The sequence below is a fragment of the Balaenoptera physalus genome, assembly GCF_965194825.1.
Source record: "Balaenoptera physalus genome assembly, chromosome: 21".
Lineage (NCBI taxonomy): Eukaryota > Metazoa > Chordata > Mammalia > Artiodactyla > Balaenopteridae > Balaenoptera > Balaenoptera physalus.
In genome coordinates this window covers 30,584,853-30,602,840 of record NC_138902.1, presented here as the reverse complement: position 1 = coordinate 30,602,840, position 17,988 = coordinate 30,584,853, and the positions used below count along the sequence as shown (strand labels likewise).

General features: G+C 37.5%; 1 protein-coding gene across 1 annotated transcript in view; it reads left to right on the top strand.

Annotated features, from left to right (window-relative positions):
• Positions 1 to 17,988, top strand: part of TLR3 (toll like receptor 3) — a 358,863-nt gene that overhangs the window by 241,654 nt on the left and 99,221 nt on the right. Inside the window, exon 5 of the mRNA XM_082444780.1 lies at positions 7,574 to 7,702. Within this exon, the coding sequence (XP_082300906.1) occupies positions 7,601 to 7,702 (102 nt within the window). The 5' untranslated portion in view covers positions 7,574 to 7,600. The remainder of the gene's footprint in view (positions 1 to 7,573; positions 7,703 to 17,988) is intronic.

Below are 17,988 nucleotides of genomic sequence, written 5' to 3'. Positions count from 1 at the left end.
CTCTTGCATCTCCCTCCCTCCCACCCTCCCTATCCCATCCCTCTAGGTGGTCACAAAGCACCGAGCTGATCTCCCTGTGCTATGCGGCTGCTTCCCACTAGCTATCTATTTTACATTTGGTAGTGTATATATGTCCATGACACTCTCTCACCCTGTCACATCTCACTCCTCCCCCGCCCCATATCCTCAAGTCCATTCTTTAGGAGGTCTGTGTCTTTATTCCCATCTTGCCACTAGGTTCTTCATGACCTTTTTTTTTTTTCCTTATATTCCATATATATGTGTTAGCATACTGTATTTGTTTTTCTCTTTCTGACTTACTTCACTCTGTATGACAGACTCTAACTCCATCCACCTCATTACAAATACCTCCATTTCATTTCTTTTTATGGCTGAGTAATATTCCATTGTATATATGTGCCACATCTTCTTTATCCATTCATCGGATGATGGACACTTTGGTTGCTTCCATGTCCTGGCTATTGTAAATAGAGCTGCAATGAACATTTTGGTACATGACTCTTTTTGAATTATGGTTTTCTCAGGGTATATGCCCAGTAGTGGGATTGCTGGGTCATATGGTAATTTTTGATTAAATAGATAACATTACATGCAGCCCAAAGACAGAAGCAACTCGTAAACATCCAGTGTTACGTGAGACAACCTCAAACCTGACTTTGATGTTGTGGAGTGAACTTGATGTTTCATCAGACCAAGAAGATGAGACAGCACAACAACAAGCGGTTTCCCAGGGAGTTATGGCAAAGCTCAGGTCTTTAAACAGAGACATAACCACCTGAGGAGTGCAGCGTCTTCTAGGGACAAAGCAATAATGCCAGCCTACTGGATGACCTAGCTGTGTCACTCCAGTAAATCAGCTGTCCCCAGTCCACTGGCTTCAAACCCCTGGGGATAAAGGATAATTTCAAGGAGTTCATAAAACATATCTAAATTGAGCTTGTTTATAAATGATTGAATACATACACATACACATATATACATATATATACACACAAAACATATATAATACATATGCATATGCATAATACTTATATTGTGTGTAGAAGCTACTTAAATATATGGTCAACTTTAGAGTAGTGTTTTATTTTCTCAATCAAGAGATACTAAAAGTTATATTATTTTCATTACAGAGACCTGCCAAATGTTTTGGCTCAGAAAAATGACTGTCATGTGAAAATGCTGGAAGCCACAGCAAAACAGTATTCCATTCCTAAAACATAACACTCTTCCATTTCTGAAGCATAGTGACATAAACCTTTTAAAATGGTTAACATTTGAGTTTGAATTAGGTTCTAACTGTCCTCTCTGTCTTTTTGTGTGTGTTTGTGTGTACTAAATAATGACCTCATGTGAACTACCAAGTCGAAGACCACAAGGGCAAGACAAATAGCATAGTCAGGGCCCTTCAAACAAAACTGAGTGTTCTCTGCTGTCAGAATAATAAACACAAGCTCTTCTGGGAGAGAGAGAACGACCCTCTGCTTCCTTCACATATTCTGTCTGAGCCCAGGGTAATAGGCCAAGCGATTGCAGGACAGGGCTAATTTGGGACATGCCTCACTCTCCTTGCCACTCTCACATTTACTCAGGTAAAAACAGAGCAAAGTAAATATCAAAGTTATTCTAGGAAAAAACTGGGAGATTTTGATTAAAAATGCTCCAACGTGTCAAGGTCAGGAAGGTGTGTAGGAAGGGCAGTGAAACCCTATTGTCTGCCCTGGAGATGGCTGAGTGTGGACTGTGGGCGTTATCCTCAAGCAAATGCTTTGGAGGAAAAATGATCGCTAAAGGGGAGATAGGAAAACGTCAGCTTAGTTTATGCCCAGTGTTCACACGCAGAATATAAAAGCTATCTCATCTATATAGATGCAAGAAATTATTGCTGTTTGCTCTTACAAGCAATGATTTTTTTTATACCTCTCTAGATTTACTAAGCCGCTCCATCCAAAAATGGAACAACTTTTGTTATTTATTTATCAATGCTTATTTGAATTAACCTTTTACAGACATTGGTAAGTTAATTATAATTATTTGTTAAGATATCTGAGTCCAAACCAGAAAATTTTAAATCGTTTTTTAGCAAGACTATTTTTGGGAAATGAAATAGATATTATTGAAGTTATTTGTAAAGTTGTCATTCATAAAGCATAGCTTAAGGAAATACCTACTGTAGCATGCTATAAAGAAATAACCATCAATAAATAAATGAATGAAATTTGCCCATTCTTCATATGATTCTACACGTATCTTGGATTATATGCAGGACTGATACATATGAATATGATAATATTATATCTATATATGAAAAGGCAAAGATCTTCCTTCTAATAAATGGCTTTTAATTATTACACCACTTGAGAGAAATATTCAGTATTTATGTGGAATTGTTGGGAAGATTCGTTGTCCATCCACTCCTTCAGACACTCAGTGGTCATTGTTGGTTGAAGCCAGACCATGGGATAGTGGAGGTTCAGATTAAATTTCCTTGGTAGTCTGTTTCCCAGAGTTGCCTTTTGGTGTTACAATGTTAATTTTTATGGTGAGAAACTATAAGAAGTATCATCTCAAATCCAGCGTGTGTGTATATACATATTTTTGGAAGTTTATAAACTTCATATGTAAAGATATAAACTGTATATAAACTATATATATAAATATGTAAAATACATACAGATGTCCACCGATGTATGACAATACCAATGTATACACACTATCTCATTTAGAGCTCTGTAGTCTAAAATTCTGTATAAGAAACATATTTTATTGAATGAATGAAAGAATAAAATATTGAGTGGCATCGCCCATAAGATTTTACTTGCTATGAAATGCTTAGAGTGTGGCTATATAGCACAGCTGGTTTAGTACAGTCCCATCATATGTCTTAGCACTTAACTGACTTGGCAACAGGTTTAACAGCCCTTAGTGGAAGTTGGGAGACTAACACCCAATAATACCACACTGTTTAATTTATTGTTGCTGTGTAATACATGTTTTTAAATCTGATTGGGCTAATCCTCTTTCATTGTTTTTTTCTTAATATATTTTTTCCTGTGATTTTATCTCACCCTTTAAGTTCAATCATGGCTAATATGATCTATTATCTCTATGGACAGTATCCTTAAGTCTGCTTTGCCCAGGGCAGTCTGGTTTATGCCTGTTGTCCCAGCATATTATTTCGTTCTCAAAAGTGTCCAGATTCAGATGATAAAGTATATATTTCTCAATTCTGTCCATTTTATTCATTCCCACAGCTGTCACCATTGTCTGACTTCCTCCCTCCCAGGTATCCATCCAGCTCCATTACTTATTCCGTTCCATTCTCCTGCTTCCTTTCTTCCTCTGCTACCATCATTTCTACTTTGCAGTCCTAATGGACGCCCCTTTTCTGCTTTACATATCCTAAAACATGTATACTGAGTAAATTAACTGATCAGTTCTCATCCGTTTTCCCCCAAATGTGTTACATTTACTCTGTCAAACTTCAAGAAAAATCTCTGTAGAGATTTTGTGCTTAATTGGTCTGGATATTAGTATACTTGGATATTATTCTCAATCATTTAACAATTCTTATTTTATTCATTGAAGGATTCTTTCCATCCATTTTCCCCAACACTTAATCAAATTTTATCCAGAACTCAGAAGCCCATACAATGCTAAGTCTATAGTGAGCTACACAATTTGGGAACCTTATTGTAAGGATACATTAAGAATAAAGAGCCTTAATTTTTAAAAAAATTTTATTAATTAATTAATTTATTTTTTGGCTGCGTCGGATCTTAGTTGCGGCATGTGGGATCTTTGCTGAGGCGTGCGGGATCTTTCGCTGTGGTGCGCGGGCTTCTCTTCTCCAGTTGTGGCGCACAGGCTCCAGGGAGCGTGGGCTCTGTAGTTTGCGGCACGCAGGCTCTAGTTGAGGGGCGCGAGCTCAGTACTTGCGGTGCGCGGGCTTAGTTGCCCCGCGGCATGTGGGATCTTAGTTCCCTGACCAGGTGTCACACCCGCGTCCCCTGCGCTGCAAGGCGGATTCTCTACCACTGGACCACCAGGGAAGTCCCAAGAGACTTAATTTTTAACCTTAAATTCTAGAACCAAGGATCGCTCACTGTGGCAAATAGTTGGTGAGCCCTTTACATATTTTATGATAAAGCTAATATAGTATAATCCTTTTATTCTTAAAGCTTTCCACCTAAATTCATATTTTCATTCTCATACTGTATCTACTGGGCAGGTATTTTATTCTGAATAAACAGATGAGGAAAATGAAGAGCACTGGTTTTGATCAAACAATAAAAGTGCGTGTAGAACTGTCTGTCTTTTTTTTTAACAGACTTGGCAGTTAGGAGGTCCCATGTGACTTTTGCTAAACAAGTTTTTTTTGTTGTTGTTGTTTTTTATTTATTTATGGCTGTGTTGGGTCTTCGTTTCTGTGCGAGGGCTGTCTCCAGTTGCGGCAAGTGGGGGCCACTCTTCATCACGGTGCGCGGGCCTCACTGTCGCGGCCTCTCTTGTTGCGGAGCACAGGCTCCAGACGCACAGGCTCAGTAGTTGTGGCGCACGGGCCCAGTCGCTCCGCGGCATGTGGGATCTTCCCAGACCAGGGCACGAACCCGTGTCCCCTGCATTGGCAGGCAGATTCTCAACCACTGCGCCACCAGGGAAGCGCGAGCTGTCTATCTTGATTGCTAGTCCTGTTAATTTAATTTCTTTCTGAGGCAGAATAAATTAATAAGTAAAATTTGACGTAATTAATGATATAAAGTTATCTCCTTAATTCTCAAAAAATCTCTTTGTTGTTTTTATGAAGAACTGATTTTGGTTCTACTTGGAGATTAAGTGTAGCAATTTACGAAAATTAGTAGTCAATAATGTGGATATAAAAATACTTTGTATACTTTATCCTTTCTCAACTGGAGTAAGGAAGAAATTTATTTTAGTAGGACAAAGCCTCTAGGTTATTCTAGAGTGTTAAAATATAAGTCCTATCCATATGTCTTAACAGTCAGGAAGGACAGTATGTATTGTTATAGAATGTAAATATTCTGCAATGCAGTTTAGTTGATATACTTTATAGGTACCTAAAGATGGGTACTTTCCATCTTTAAGAGTTTCTACTTGGTCAAAGTAGGAGAGGATGGAGTGTATGTAAAATGAGAAGCTTAACCTAGGTGGAAAAAACCATGATTACCACTGAGATCCTGGCAGCTGCTTTTTTTTTTTTTTTAATCCTCCATTTCACTATGTTGATTATAAAGGAAAATAAACTTAGATTTTTTTTTTTTTTGCTCTGGAGAATAGCGAGAAAAAAACTTGACCCACTGACTAAGCACTTGATAGCATGAATACTTTGAAATGTTAGACAACACATGGAAGCATTAAGCACTAACCTTTCAGTATTGAATGCTGCCAAATAAACAGCCAGATACTGCTGACATTAACACCTATTATTGTGTCGCATTCATTTTATGGATACAATAAACCCTCCTGGATGATGAACATTTTGTAATTCAAAGAATGACTCATGAAAAATATTGTTTTCACTTACTAAAGTGCTGTAGGATTGAATTTAGAAATGTCTTGCTGTGTTGAAATTGATTCAATTTGAATGGCAATCCAAACACTATAATAAACTTTAAAAATGTACAAGTATGTTTTGCTTCTTTCATCTGTTTGGGAAAACAGAAGCAAACAAATATAATAATGTTCCTGGGACCCACTGCACAGTTATACCTTATTACATAAACAAGCATTATATAAAACAGTCATGATTATCACTTCTATTTATGGAACAAATAAACATAAATGAAATAAAGCCAGTTTCTAAAAGATGTTAAATGGCATCCAATAAAGCATTGTAACTGAAGTTCATTCTGACCAAAACTTTTTTGAATGTTTGTATACCTTGATTTAGATTGACCTCATGGGACAACATCTGGATTTCTTTTTTAAGTATCTGATAAAGCCATATCTAAGGATTCACCAAGTGATTCTTTTAAGACACATCTAAACCAATATAGTTAGGATAGAATTCAGTTTAAACTCAGAATCTGTACTCTGCTTTTATCTGATCTCAGTAATTGAATTAAAAGCCTTAAGCAATCACCTACCGCTAATGCTTTTCTCATTTCTTTGTGAGGATTTCATTAGATCAGACTCTAAAGAGCATGGTGATATGTTGGTCATCCCAGCAAGGCAGCCGTTAGAGGGAATGATTTCTTAACAGCAAGAAATGTCTTTCTTTGGGATCTTAAAACTAGAGTTGATTTCATCATTCTGGATTTTAGGATGTATGAACGACTTTTCAAAGACTCATTCATTGCAGTGATTTACTTTGACTATATTCCCAGAAAAATATTTTTTTGAGCTTTGAAGGTTAAATTTTTTAGAAAGTTCATGTAGCAAACATAACTTAATCTTTATAATACCCCCTATGGGAGTTGGTTAACTCTAAGTCACACTGAATTTAATTGTAGCAGCTCCTCATAAAACTATACACTTTGCCCAAGGTTTTCAACACACATACCTTCAAATATGTACAACTATTTATACACAAACATTAACCAAAAAAAAAAAAAAAGAAAGCAAAAGAAAATTTGGAGTACCAAAATAGATTCGTCTTAAAGTATTCCCTTTCTAGTCTGAAATTCCATGAGTCTGTAAGTGGGTTGTTTTCACTGTGGTCGATAACAGGCTTGCTCTAGCTTTGCCAAAGTTGCAACATCCGGCTATAAGCAAGGAAACACACAAAACACAAAGATTCAAACACCAAACTGAATGTCCATTTTTTTCTGGGCAACTTAGAAATGAGTATATTTTCTTTCCTTTTAACTTTGGAAAAAGAAGAATAATCTTGTATCATTGCATTCCATTGTTTCAGTAAATCTCAGTTGAAAAATTTGTTACAGTATCATTCTCCCATTCCAGTGTAATTTCTATATACAGAATGTCTTCATTATTTCACTCTTTCTTAAAAGTATGCTTTGATAATCTAGTCTACAGAGTTGCCATTCTAATATGTTATCTTAGAGAAGCCACGCATAGCCTTGTTTTCTAACAAGTTATATAGGCACATACTGGAATGTTATTCAGCAGCTGGTTCAGAGATTGATGGTTTATAAATGTGAAAATATCTGAGATTTGGGGATGAAAGGTACTGTTATGTTATTACCATGAGTGTATGATTACAGTAAATACTGTGGTAACCCAGGCCTGAAAGAATCTATTAAGTTAACATTATGCATTCTTTGGGTTTTGAGGTTTCTGAAACTCACCCGTCATTCAGTGCCAATCGACATTTATAAATACCACGAAGCCTGACTGTCAGGCGGCTTTGTTTCACTTCTCTGCCCCTCCCTTTCCCTCTTCCTGTCCCGCCATCTTTATCTGACCTCTTAACCAATCATAGCTTGTTTACAATCATTTGAAAAATAGTGTTGAAATGTTCATACACAATCAATTTGTAATTAATAGGAAATGACTTTATAAGGCTGTTTGATGCCTGCTGGTAAAAGAAAGCCAGGCTTGTGTCTAATGGATTTCTTTCCATCTCCTTCAGCAACAAGGCATGGCAAAAGGATTGTAAATGAAGATGGACTGTGTAATGAATCACAGCACTGGAGACGTGAAGGACAGGGAAGACAAAGGGCTTTCGTCTGAAAGGATGTTCTGTAGAACAAGGGCCCAGGTATCACTTTTCAATTTTTCACATTATTCTGAAAGGTTTTTTGGCCTTTATATTGCTTTCAACAAAATTTTTATGTAATCAAGTGAACCAAATGAACAGTGGCTTTAAGAGAGAGCTGAATGGAGCATTTGTTTTCGAAGCGAGTTTTGCTGTGTTCAATTTCATCTCCCATGAGTCTGTCTCTAAGGGCATTCACATATGCTCCATACATGTTTTATCTAACACCTTGCAAAGCATTTTCTTAAAATGGAAGTCTTGGGAACATTTTGCCTATTGACTAGAAGCCTAAAGGATAATCAACTCCAAAGATCATTATGATGGCATGGAAAAATCATTGTGCATTGAAAAAAAAAATCATCTCTTTAGTGAGACTGTGTAGGAGCAGGAGAGTAAAGACAAGCAGGTTGGATTGCAGTCACACACTGACACTGGACATCTTTTTTTTTTTTTTTTTGCTTTGCTTTTTTACATTTCTTCCCTCTCCCTTCCTTCCTCCCTCCATCTCTTTTGCTTCTTCTTTTCTTTTAGAAATATTTATTAAGAATTTCCTATGTGCTAGACTTATACCAGAGAGAAAAAATTAATAGGTCTTGCCTGGAGAGGCTTTAGGGTCTATTGGAGGAGAGACATTAATCAAATAATTGCTCCAGTGAATGTATAATTGCAGAGCAAAATAAATGTTCTGAATGAAAGGGACATAGCTCTATAAGAGGGTTAAACAAACAAACATGAAAACTAACACTGATAACTTGACTGTTTGACATCTGGCCGTCTTGTATGAGGAGCAACATTTGAGCTGGAATATGAAGAATGTGGAGTTAACTACATGAAAGGAGGTTGGAGTAAGAAGTAGCACATGGAAAGGCCCCATGGTGGGAGGTTTATATGAACTTGTGTACCAAGATAGCAGTGAAATGGCGGGTGGTTTAAAATGAGATTGGATAAGGTGTATGAAAAGGTACTCAGTGTTACTTGTCATAAAGAAAAATGTAGATCAAAACCACAATGAGATATCACCTCATGCCTATTACGATGGCTATTATAACAAAATTAGATAAGTGTTGGTGAGGACGTAGAGAAAGTACAGCACTTGTGTATAGTTGGTGGGAAGATAGAATGGTGCAGGCACTTTGGGAAACAGTATGGGGGTTCCTCAAAAATTAAAAGTTGAACTACCATATGATCCAGCCATCCCACTCCTGCATATAAATCCAAAAGAATTGAAATCAAGATCCCAGAGAGATATCTGCATACCCATGTTATTTGCAGCACTATTCACAATAGCCAAGATATGGGAACAATCTAAATGTTCATTGATATATATGATGAAGGAAAGGGAGTATATATAATGGAATATTCAGTCTTAAAAAAGAAGGAAATCCTACCATTTGCAACAACACAGGTGAAACCTCGAGGACACTAGGCCAGGTGAAATGAGCCAGTCACAGAAGGACAAATATTGCCTGATTTCATTTACACCAGTGATCTAAAATAGTCAAATTCGTAGAAGCAGAGAATAGAATGGTGGTTACCAGGGACCTGGGCGGGGGTGGGAGGAGAAATTGGGAATAGTTGCTCAGTGGGTGTAAAGTTTCTCTGGTGCAAGATGAATCCGCTCTGAAGACCTGCTGTACAACACAGTGCCTATAGTTAATACCCTACTGGGCACTTTAACATATATTAAGAGGATAGAACTCATGTTAAGTGTTCTTACCACACCAAAACAAAACACAAAAGAACACAAAGAAATTTTTAGAGGTGATGGATATATTTAGTATCTTGATTGGGATGATGCTGTCACAGATGCAGGCATATGTCCAAACTCATCAAAACATACACATTAAATATGTGCAGATTTTTGTTTATCAATTTATACCTCAATAAAGCTAAAAAAATGAATAAAATGAGGTTGGATAAATAAGGAGAGGCTAGATCACATAGGGTCTAATGGGTCAGAAAGCTGCTGAAGGGTTTCAAAACAGAGAATGACAAGACTCTATTTTTTTCATTGTAAAAGGGCCATTAAGTTGCAATATGAATAGTGGACTAGATGGAAACAAGGGTGAATGCAGAAACACTAAACTGGGAGGTTATTTCAGAGTCCAAGCAGAGCGTGGTGGCCTTCTGTTCCAAATCATTGGAACTAAATTAGAAAAATAGGGTCATCACAATGTTATTTGGCCTGTTTCCGCCTAGGAAATGTTTGTATCGGTGTGGCTTCCCCTCGAGGCAGTGACCAGAAGTCATAGCTGGAAGAATGGCTTGCAGTTATCCTGAACACATCAGTCATAGTGCCCGTCATGCCCAAGGTCACTTTCGAGTTAAAGCCACCAGTCACCTGCTCAGAGAAGCACAGTGAGGCAATTCTTTAATAATTATTATCAGAGTTGATCAAATTAGCCACCTAATTCAAGGAGGCTCTTTTTATAGGCTGATTCTTTTTTTTTTTTTTTTTAATTTTTATTTATTATTTATTTATTATGTTTATTTTTGGCTGTGTTGGGTCTTCGTTTCTGTGCGAGGGCTTTCTCCAGTTGCGGCGAGCGGGGGCCACTCCTCATCGCGGTGCGCGGGCCTCTCACTATCGCGGCCTCTCTTGTTGCGGAGCACAGGCTCCAGACGCGCAGGCTCAGTAGTTGTGGCTCATGGGCTTAGTTGCTCCGCGGCATGTGGGATCCTCCCAGACCAGGGCTCGAACCCGTGTCCCCTGCATTGGCAGGCAGACTCTCAACCACTGCGCCACCAGGGAAGCCCTATAGGCTGATTCTTGAAGTGACCTGGTATGTGAATTGAGCATTTGATGCCCAAGATATGTCACTCCCAGTACATCTCCCTTTGATTAGTGGTTTTCAATGGGAGCCGTTTGTCTGTAGAGTTTTTTTTTTAATTAGAATTAATTTCTGGTCTGGAAAATCAGTCAAAGTGAGAAAAGTAAAATAAATACTATACTACAAGCAATTTGACACATGTAGGCTATTTAACTACTTCACAGAGACATGGTATTATATTGAGATAACTTGAAAGACATGGTACAGTGGGCTTGCTCCACTGCTTATTAGTAGCCTTTTTAGCTTCTCTTTAATTTTTATTTCAGTGGTGTCTTCCTGTCATCTTTCCACACCGTGCACCTCTGGGGAACCCAGCCCAAGGTGACACATATCTAATGCTGAAAATTACATGTTGAATTACATAAGTGAAGTATTGGCTTTGCTTTTCCCACGTCTTACCTTTCTTACGTAGTCACAATGACATCTACCACTTTTATCATAATGTTTCTAGGCTCACTTGCAATGCCTTTTACATATATAATTTCCCATCAGCTTGATATTAACTCAGAAAATAGGGTAAATGATTTCTGACAGTATGAACATATATTTCAGATTCTACTAACATGCAAAAAAATTCGACTACTGTTCTGAACTGTTAGTCAAAGAAATGAATTAACTTCAGATGTCACCTTCCTTATTAATCTTGCTCAATAATACGGATAGTATTAGCATTTCCATTTAAGGAAATGCAAACTGTGTGTCATTCGCATTGGCTTAAAAGTAATTCTAAGAGGAAATATTATAAAATTAGATAAAAATTGATAAGCAAATTAGATTTTTATGTCACACTGTTTTAAATATTAAAGTAGCAAAATCTTAGACTCATAGTTCTAAATTCAGGCTGTTTGGGATATTTAAATTGGTCTTCATAGTTTCTATAAAAGAAAACTTTTAAATTCACTCCTTTTACAGATCTTGAATGGCCAGATAAAAATCAGAACTCAAACCAATTCCCACCATCTCTGATGTGAGCTCCCATTTTGTGAGCCGGATGACTTAATGGAAGCCTGGGGCAGATCAATTTACTGTAGCACAAGGTGTCTCTGTCCCAGGATTTGTGTCCCTGTATTAGTAGCAAGTCCAGTCATATATTACACACCTACTTTGGCTGTAACTGGAGACAGCTGATGTACAATAGTGCTGAAAGAAGGGTACTTTTCCAACCGGGGAACTTGTAACAGATCCTGCTTAGTCTAGCGTTGCCACACAAAGTACCCCCATTCCATCCTTCCTAAAAGTGCTCAAGTGGTTGAAAGGGAAAAAATAGAGCAGAATAGAGTGTGTATGTCTGAGAGAGTCTGGCCACTCAACGTTCCAAGTGTGATGTAACTTAAATCTTGACTATTTTAATTTTATTTTTTAATTGGCAACTCAAAAGAAATTTACGAGAAAATAGTGTATTTGTGAATTTTCACTAGTTTCCCTCAAGAAGCTAGGCTGTTTCAGAGACTCAAGACATTAAATCTTGGAACTTAATCAAGTTAATTTTGAATTTTTGAATCAATTCAAAATATTGAATTTTGAATCAATGCAACATTTTGAATTTTGAGTCAATGCAACATTTTGAATTTTGAATCTTGATTAAAAGGAAAGGAGAGAATGTTACTATTCTCTCTTTTTCTGATGAGAAAATTATAAGAAAAGTCACCGGCACAAATTCACAGAATATGATAGTTCTAAAGATGGGTCATCAAAATGCTTTTCAGTGATCCATTCAACGAGACTTGCTGTCATGGGGGTTTGAATATTAATATGAAAGAAAACTGGGGGACTTCCACTTTTGATAAGAGCCCCTCAGCCCATGAGAGGCAGAGGACTTGGAGGAGAATGCTGACACCTTTCTTGTCAATAGCCAGTCTGACTTCCGCTTCACTGAGGATGCAGAAGATCAGAGAGGCAGAAAGCAGGTAAACCAGATAGCTCTTGGCTTAAGTAGTATTTCTGTACTATTTGTGGGTTTCAGTTTTCCATGGTTCTCTTTCCCAGAGACATTAGACAGCTACCCTTTAATCTTTTCCTGGGCAGCTTTAATCTTTCTCCACTTAGCCATTTCTAAATTGGGGATAACACCAATACCATGAGGATTAGCTGAGCATATTTGTAGGTACTTAACAATCAGTGTAGGGTTTTTTTTTGTTTTTTTTTTTTACTTTTTAAAATGTCACTTGAAAATTGAATCTCATCTCTTATGGAGCTGATCAAGTTAACCATCTCCTAATAATGAGTTGTCTACGGACGTGAAGATGAGAAACTTAAATCCTTGGGAATGGTGAATTTGGAAAAAGATTTTATTAAATGTCTCCCTATTATCCTGGAAGAATATGTCTAACAACAAAGTTTGGAGAGAGAGGGAGAGAAAAAAGGAATGGGATCTATTTTAATTGGCATAGTAAGAAAAGAGAGAATATCCATTGGAAGACACAGGTTTATAATGATCCTGAGCTCACAGGCTACCACAAAGCAACTGACATTTATTCTTTTATCAGCCTACCACCAACAGGTTGCTATTTTTAGCCAATTCTTTAATGCAGGGTGCTTACAAGCCTGCTAGGATTTCACAGGGATGCTTTGGGCCTTCTTGAAAAGAAGTAGTCCTGCATTCCTTAGCACTTCGAGTAACAACATTCTTCAGAGCCTTTGCTCCTAGATATTGGCGTATTCAGACGCTCTACTTTTGGATCTACCTGTTACAGGAACATCACCAATTGCACTAAGCCACTCTATAGCTTGAAACACTGGTTAGCATTGGGAAAATAGGAGCTGTTCACGTCATGCAAAGTGTTCTTCATCTTATGAACAGATTCAGTTAGTTCTCAGCTACCAGTCACCACAGCCCTAATCAGGCACAAGATAGCTGCATACAGTGAGGTTTACCTACGGTGGTGGCTCTCTGGGGGGTCATGCGCTTAGCTTTACAGGTCATGGTTAACTCTACTGTGTGATTATTCTTCATTATAAAACAATTCTAAGACATCAATTTAATTTTCTTCCGTCAGGTTGTTGATAATGGTGGTTCTCAGTAATCCCTCGCACTGCCTCAGCCCCCATCACCTGCCATTACTTGAAATGATTTATAATGTACTAGTGGCTGGGGGACCACACCAGGGTCTTGATTCTGCCTCTGGCTCTGAGCAAGTCATGGAACCCCCCGAGACCCCAGTTCCTCCTTCGAAGGTTCCTTCTAACTCTTACACCTTGAATTCCTAGGAATGAATCATATTCTGGTGATTTTCTAATTTTTTCCAGGACCCGTCACAACCAAGATATCACATTTCTGCTGCTTTCCTTCTTGTTTTATTATTTGTAATTAATGACAGCTATTGACCCCCTCCTTCCTCCATAAATGTAGTTGATTATAATTTCCTCTCCATTTTTTCAGAAAACCTTTTTATTTTAAACTTTATAGACTTTCTGTATTAACATGTAGTAATTGTTATAGTTCCCAGAGAATTATATGGATTACAAAGTGATTTCACACAGCTTTTCCTTTAAAAATTGATATTCTCATATGAAATAGATATTATTATTCTCATTTATAAATCAGGAAAGGAAGATCTAGGAAGTATAGTTACCTGCTTAAGGCTTCAAGATCATAAATTGAGAGAAGTGAAATTTAAAATTCACATTATCTTACTCCTAACTCAATGAGTTAGGACTTTGAAGTTAGATACAAACCCTGGCTGAAGCTTTCTAAATACAAGGAAAAGGGAAAGCTATTAATCTCTCTGAGCTTTAGTTTTCTCCTCTGTAAAATGGCAATAACAATGACTAACTCTCACTGAGGGCATAAGGATTAAAGGAAATAAAGTTGAATGTCCATCCTGCATTCTTCCATATTCTTCTATTCTGGCCAGCCTTATATCTATGTGGCTCAAGTTAGAACAGTAAGCCCTGCATCCTTTCCTGAAGAACTTATTCTCTTGGATCAGTCATAATACATTTTTATATAAACCTTCTTATAAAACATTTATGAAACTCTGCTTGAGACCTGATAGTCAATGAATACTCATTTCCATGGTGATGATTACTCTGGAATGTAGGCTTAACAACATACTAGATTTATAAGTAAAAAAGGCACAAAAGGAGACAAAGATCTCTCCTCTACCTACTTCCTTAGATATGGTATTAGGGTTCTAAATTAGCTTCTTAAACTTAAAAAGAAAATCTAAATTTTATTTTTAAAAAACCAAGAAAGAAAAAATGTCTCTTATTTTCTTAGATACTTTCCTAAATCCTTAAAGCATTTCATTCTCAGGACAAGAATTTCCTACAGAAGCTCAATCAAGAAAGTACCATAGATTAAGAGGTAGAAACTTCCAGTTATAAAATAAAGGAAGTCATGGGATATAATATACAGCATAGGGAATATAGATGACAATAACTTTCGTAATAACTTTGTGTGGGACTGATGGTAACTAGACTTTTCCTGGTGACCATTTCAAGATATATAACTATCAAATCACTATGATGCACATCTTAAACTAATATGATATTGCATATCAATTATATTTTAATAGAAAATTTTTAAGGAAAAAAGAAATTACCACATATTAATTAATTCCTCTGTAATATGTGTTACACCATTAGAATGGAAGCAGCACGAAAGCAGAGACCTGGTCTGTGCTGTCCTTTACTCTGGCTCCATAGCCTAGGGCACAGCTGTGAACCGAGTCATTGTCTATAGATATTTGAGAAATGAGAAATGAATGATCAACAAAACCACAAAAACCCTCTGTGTGTGAGGATAGGTATACAGAGATATAGAAGATGCTCTTCTGCCCTCAAGGAGCTTGCTGTCTACTTCAGGAGACACAGCTGACAGAGAAGAGGGGAGTATGTACTACTGAGTGTAGGGGTGGTGTTAATGAGTGGCTAGAGAAGTTACGTGCCTTAGGAGTTCAGGGAAACAAAGGTTCGCCGTAGGGATGGAAAAATCACAATTATCACGCTGGCAAGGCTTTTAAATAGATACACATGGCATTAAGACAATGACCATATTCATGCTCAAAAGATGCCACCGTTTCAGTTCAAATGAATGCTGAAATCAAAAAAACAAAAAACAAAGAAACTTGCCATGATACGAGAACATGGCTCTGTTTGCCTCCATGACATTCAGTTGTCTTATTCTTAGTTTAACTTCCTGGTACACAGTGGGATTTGTTGAGGCCACTTTGGACTTTGTCCCAAAAGCAGTCATTCTGCTTTCTGAGAATTAACACATCCACTGATGTCACTGGTCCATAAATATGAGTATGTACAATTGGCTGTGGATTGATAAACACAACATCTTGGAGCCCTAGCCCTAGATATAGCATAGGATATGGCAGGTGGTCAGAATTCAGATTAGTACAAGAAAGGGACACACTTTAAAAAAACAGAACATTGTTTCTAATTTTAAAGATGAAAATACTCAATGGGTAATTGGAAAACAGAAATGTATTTTTAAATGCATACTACTACTTAGAGATAACCATTAAAAGAACTTTTGCTTATGTTCTTAAAGTCATAGTCACATGTTCAAAATATATATAAATCGGTATATTTATTAATGTATATTTGAAAAGTACATTTTGGCAATATGTTATGATATTTATTAAATGTCAAATGTCATTTACCCATTCTACACATTTTACTGATTGACGATTGTGTCAGGCTCTGTACTGTATCTGTAGTTCCAGGGTACATGGGAGCGAATATGATTCCATCTTAATGGGGTTACAATATAATGAGTGAAGCAGATCTTAATGTGATATCAAATGATATTTTAATTACAAAATGTACAAGCAATATTGAGTCCAGATGCAGGGTTATAAGGTACTATAAGAAAGAACAAATTAGGACATAATCCATATCACAGAGCATGGAAGTTTCCTCTGACAAAGTAGGATTTAAGCGGGGAGGTCAAGGATAAGAAGTCACTCACTTGATAGAAGGAGGAGTGGTATATGGGAGGGAAGGGTCCAGGCACAGGGAACAGCATACACGAAGACTTTAAGGGAGAACCAACACCTCCTGGAGGGCAGGAAGTAAGATGGAGAGTAGGGTGAAATGGGATTGGAGAGCGAGGCAAGGACTTCATCACCCAAGATTGCACGCCCTGTTTGGGATATTGTGTGAAGCAAATGGAGGATCATGGATGGATTTAAACACAGGAGTGGGTATGGTCTGACTTAACGTTTAAAAAATTATTATCCTGGCTGCAATGCCATGAGGGTATTGGTAAGAGGCTCCATCATAGTTTCCAGGGAAGAAGTCACAGTGTCTTGACTAGGGTGATGGCAGTGGAGGAGATGGAGAGAAGTAGGTGAGTTCCTGATATGTCTTGGAGGTAGTGCCTTGGGGCCAACAGGATTTGCTGCAGTATTGGATGTGGGAGGTGAAAAGCCAGGGAGGGAGAGTTATAGATGGCAGTTTTTAAGTTGCTGTTATGATCATCTCAGGGGTGGTGGAAATACTGACTCACGTAGATGTTGAAAGGAGATTTGATTGGAAAGAATTTAGTTTTGGACATGCTGAGTTTGAAATGTCCACACTACATTTTTTTTATAACCACACAAAATTCTATTGTATGAGTCAAACTTAAAAAACAAATCTACTAATTTTGGAATATAGTTTGTTTCTATTTTAAACTAGTTTAGTTTAAACATTGCTCTGATAAACATCTTTATAGGTTTACCTTTGCAAATATCACTAGTTGTTTCCTTAGGAAAAGTGATAGGTTAATTGGCACGTTTAAAATTTTTGTTGCATCACAAGACTTTTTCTTTATTTCTAAGTGAGTGACTTTGACAATCCCTTTTGAGTACATCGTGGGCTCCCCTTGGACACTCACCCATTGTTGACCCTGACATTAACTCTTTCAGTGAATCCTAATCACAAGTAAGTCGTCCTCAACCAGTAGAGGAAATATGGAACTGCTCTTTGTAAGCTCAAAAACCAAGGAAAAATCTCACGAAGAAGGTTATACCATTTCTTACTTTCCTTCTAATTTTTTTAATTTTTTTTTTTGAGAATTTATTTATTTATTTATTTATTTATTTATTTATTTTTGGCTGTGTTGGGTCTTCGTTTCTGTGCGAGGGCTGTCTCTAGTTGCGGCAAGCGGGGGCCACTCTTCATCGCGGTGCGCGGGCCTGTCACTATCGTGGCCTCTCTTGTTGCGGAGCGCAGGCTCCAGACGCGCAGACTCAGTAGTTGTGGCTCACGGGCCCAGCTGCTCCGCGGCATGTGGGATCTTCCCAGACCAGGGCTCGAACCCATGTCCCCTGCATTAGCAGGCAGGCTTTCAACCACTGCGCCACCAGGGAAGCCCTTTCCTTCTTATTGAATCTGTTACACTACTTTAAAGTCATGTTATTTTATTTTCATGTATATATTTGGTCTATTATTTGTCTAGTTTTCTTAACTTATTCGAAAAACATTTTTCAGCTCTCAGTACTTGACTGAAGGCTCCTAATT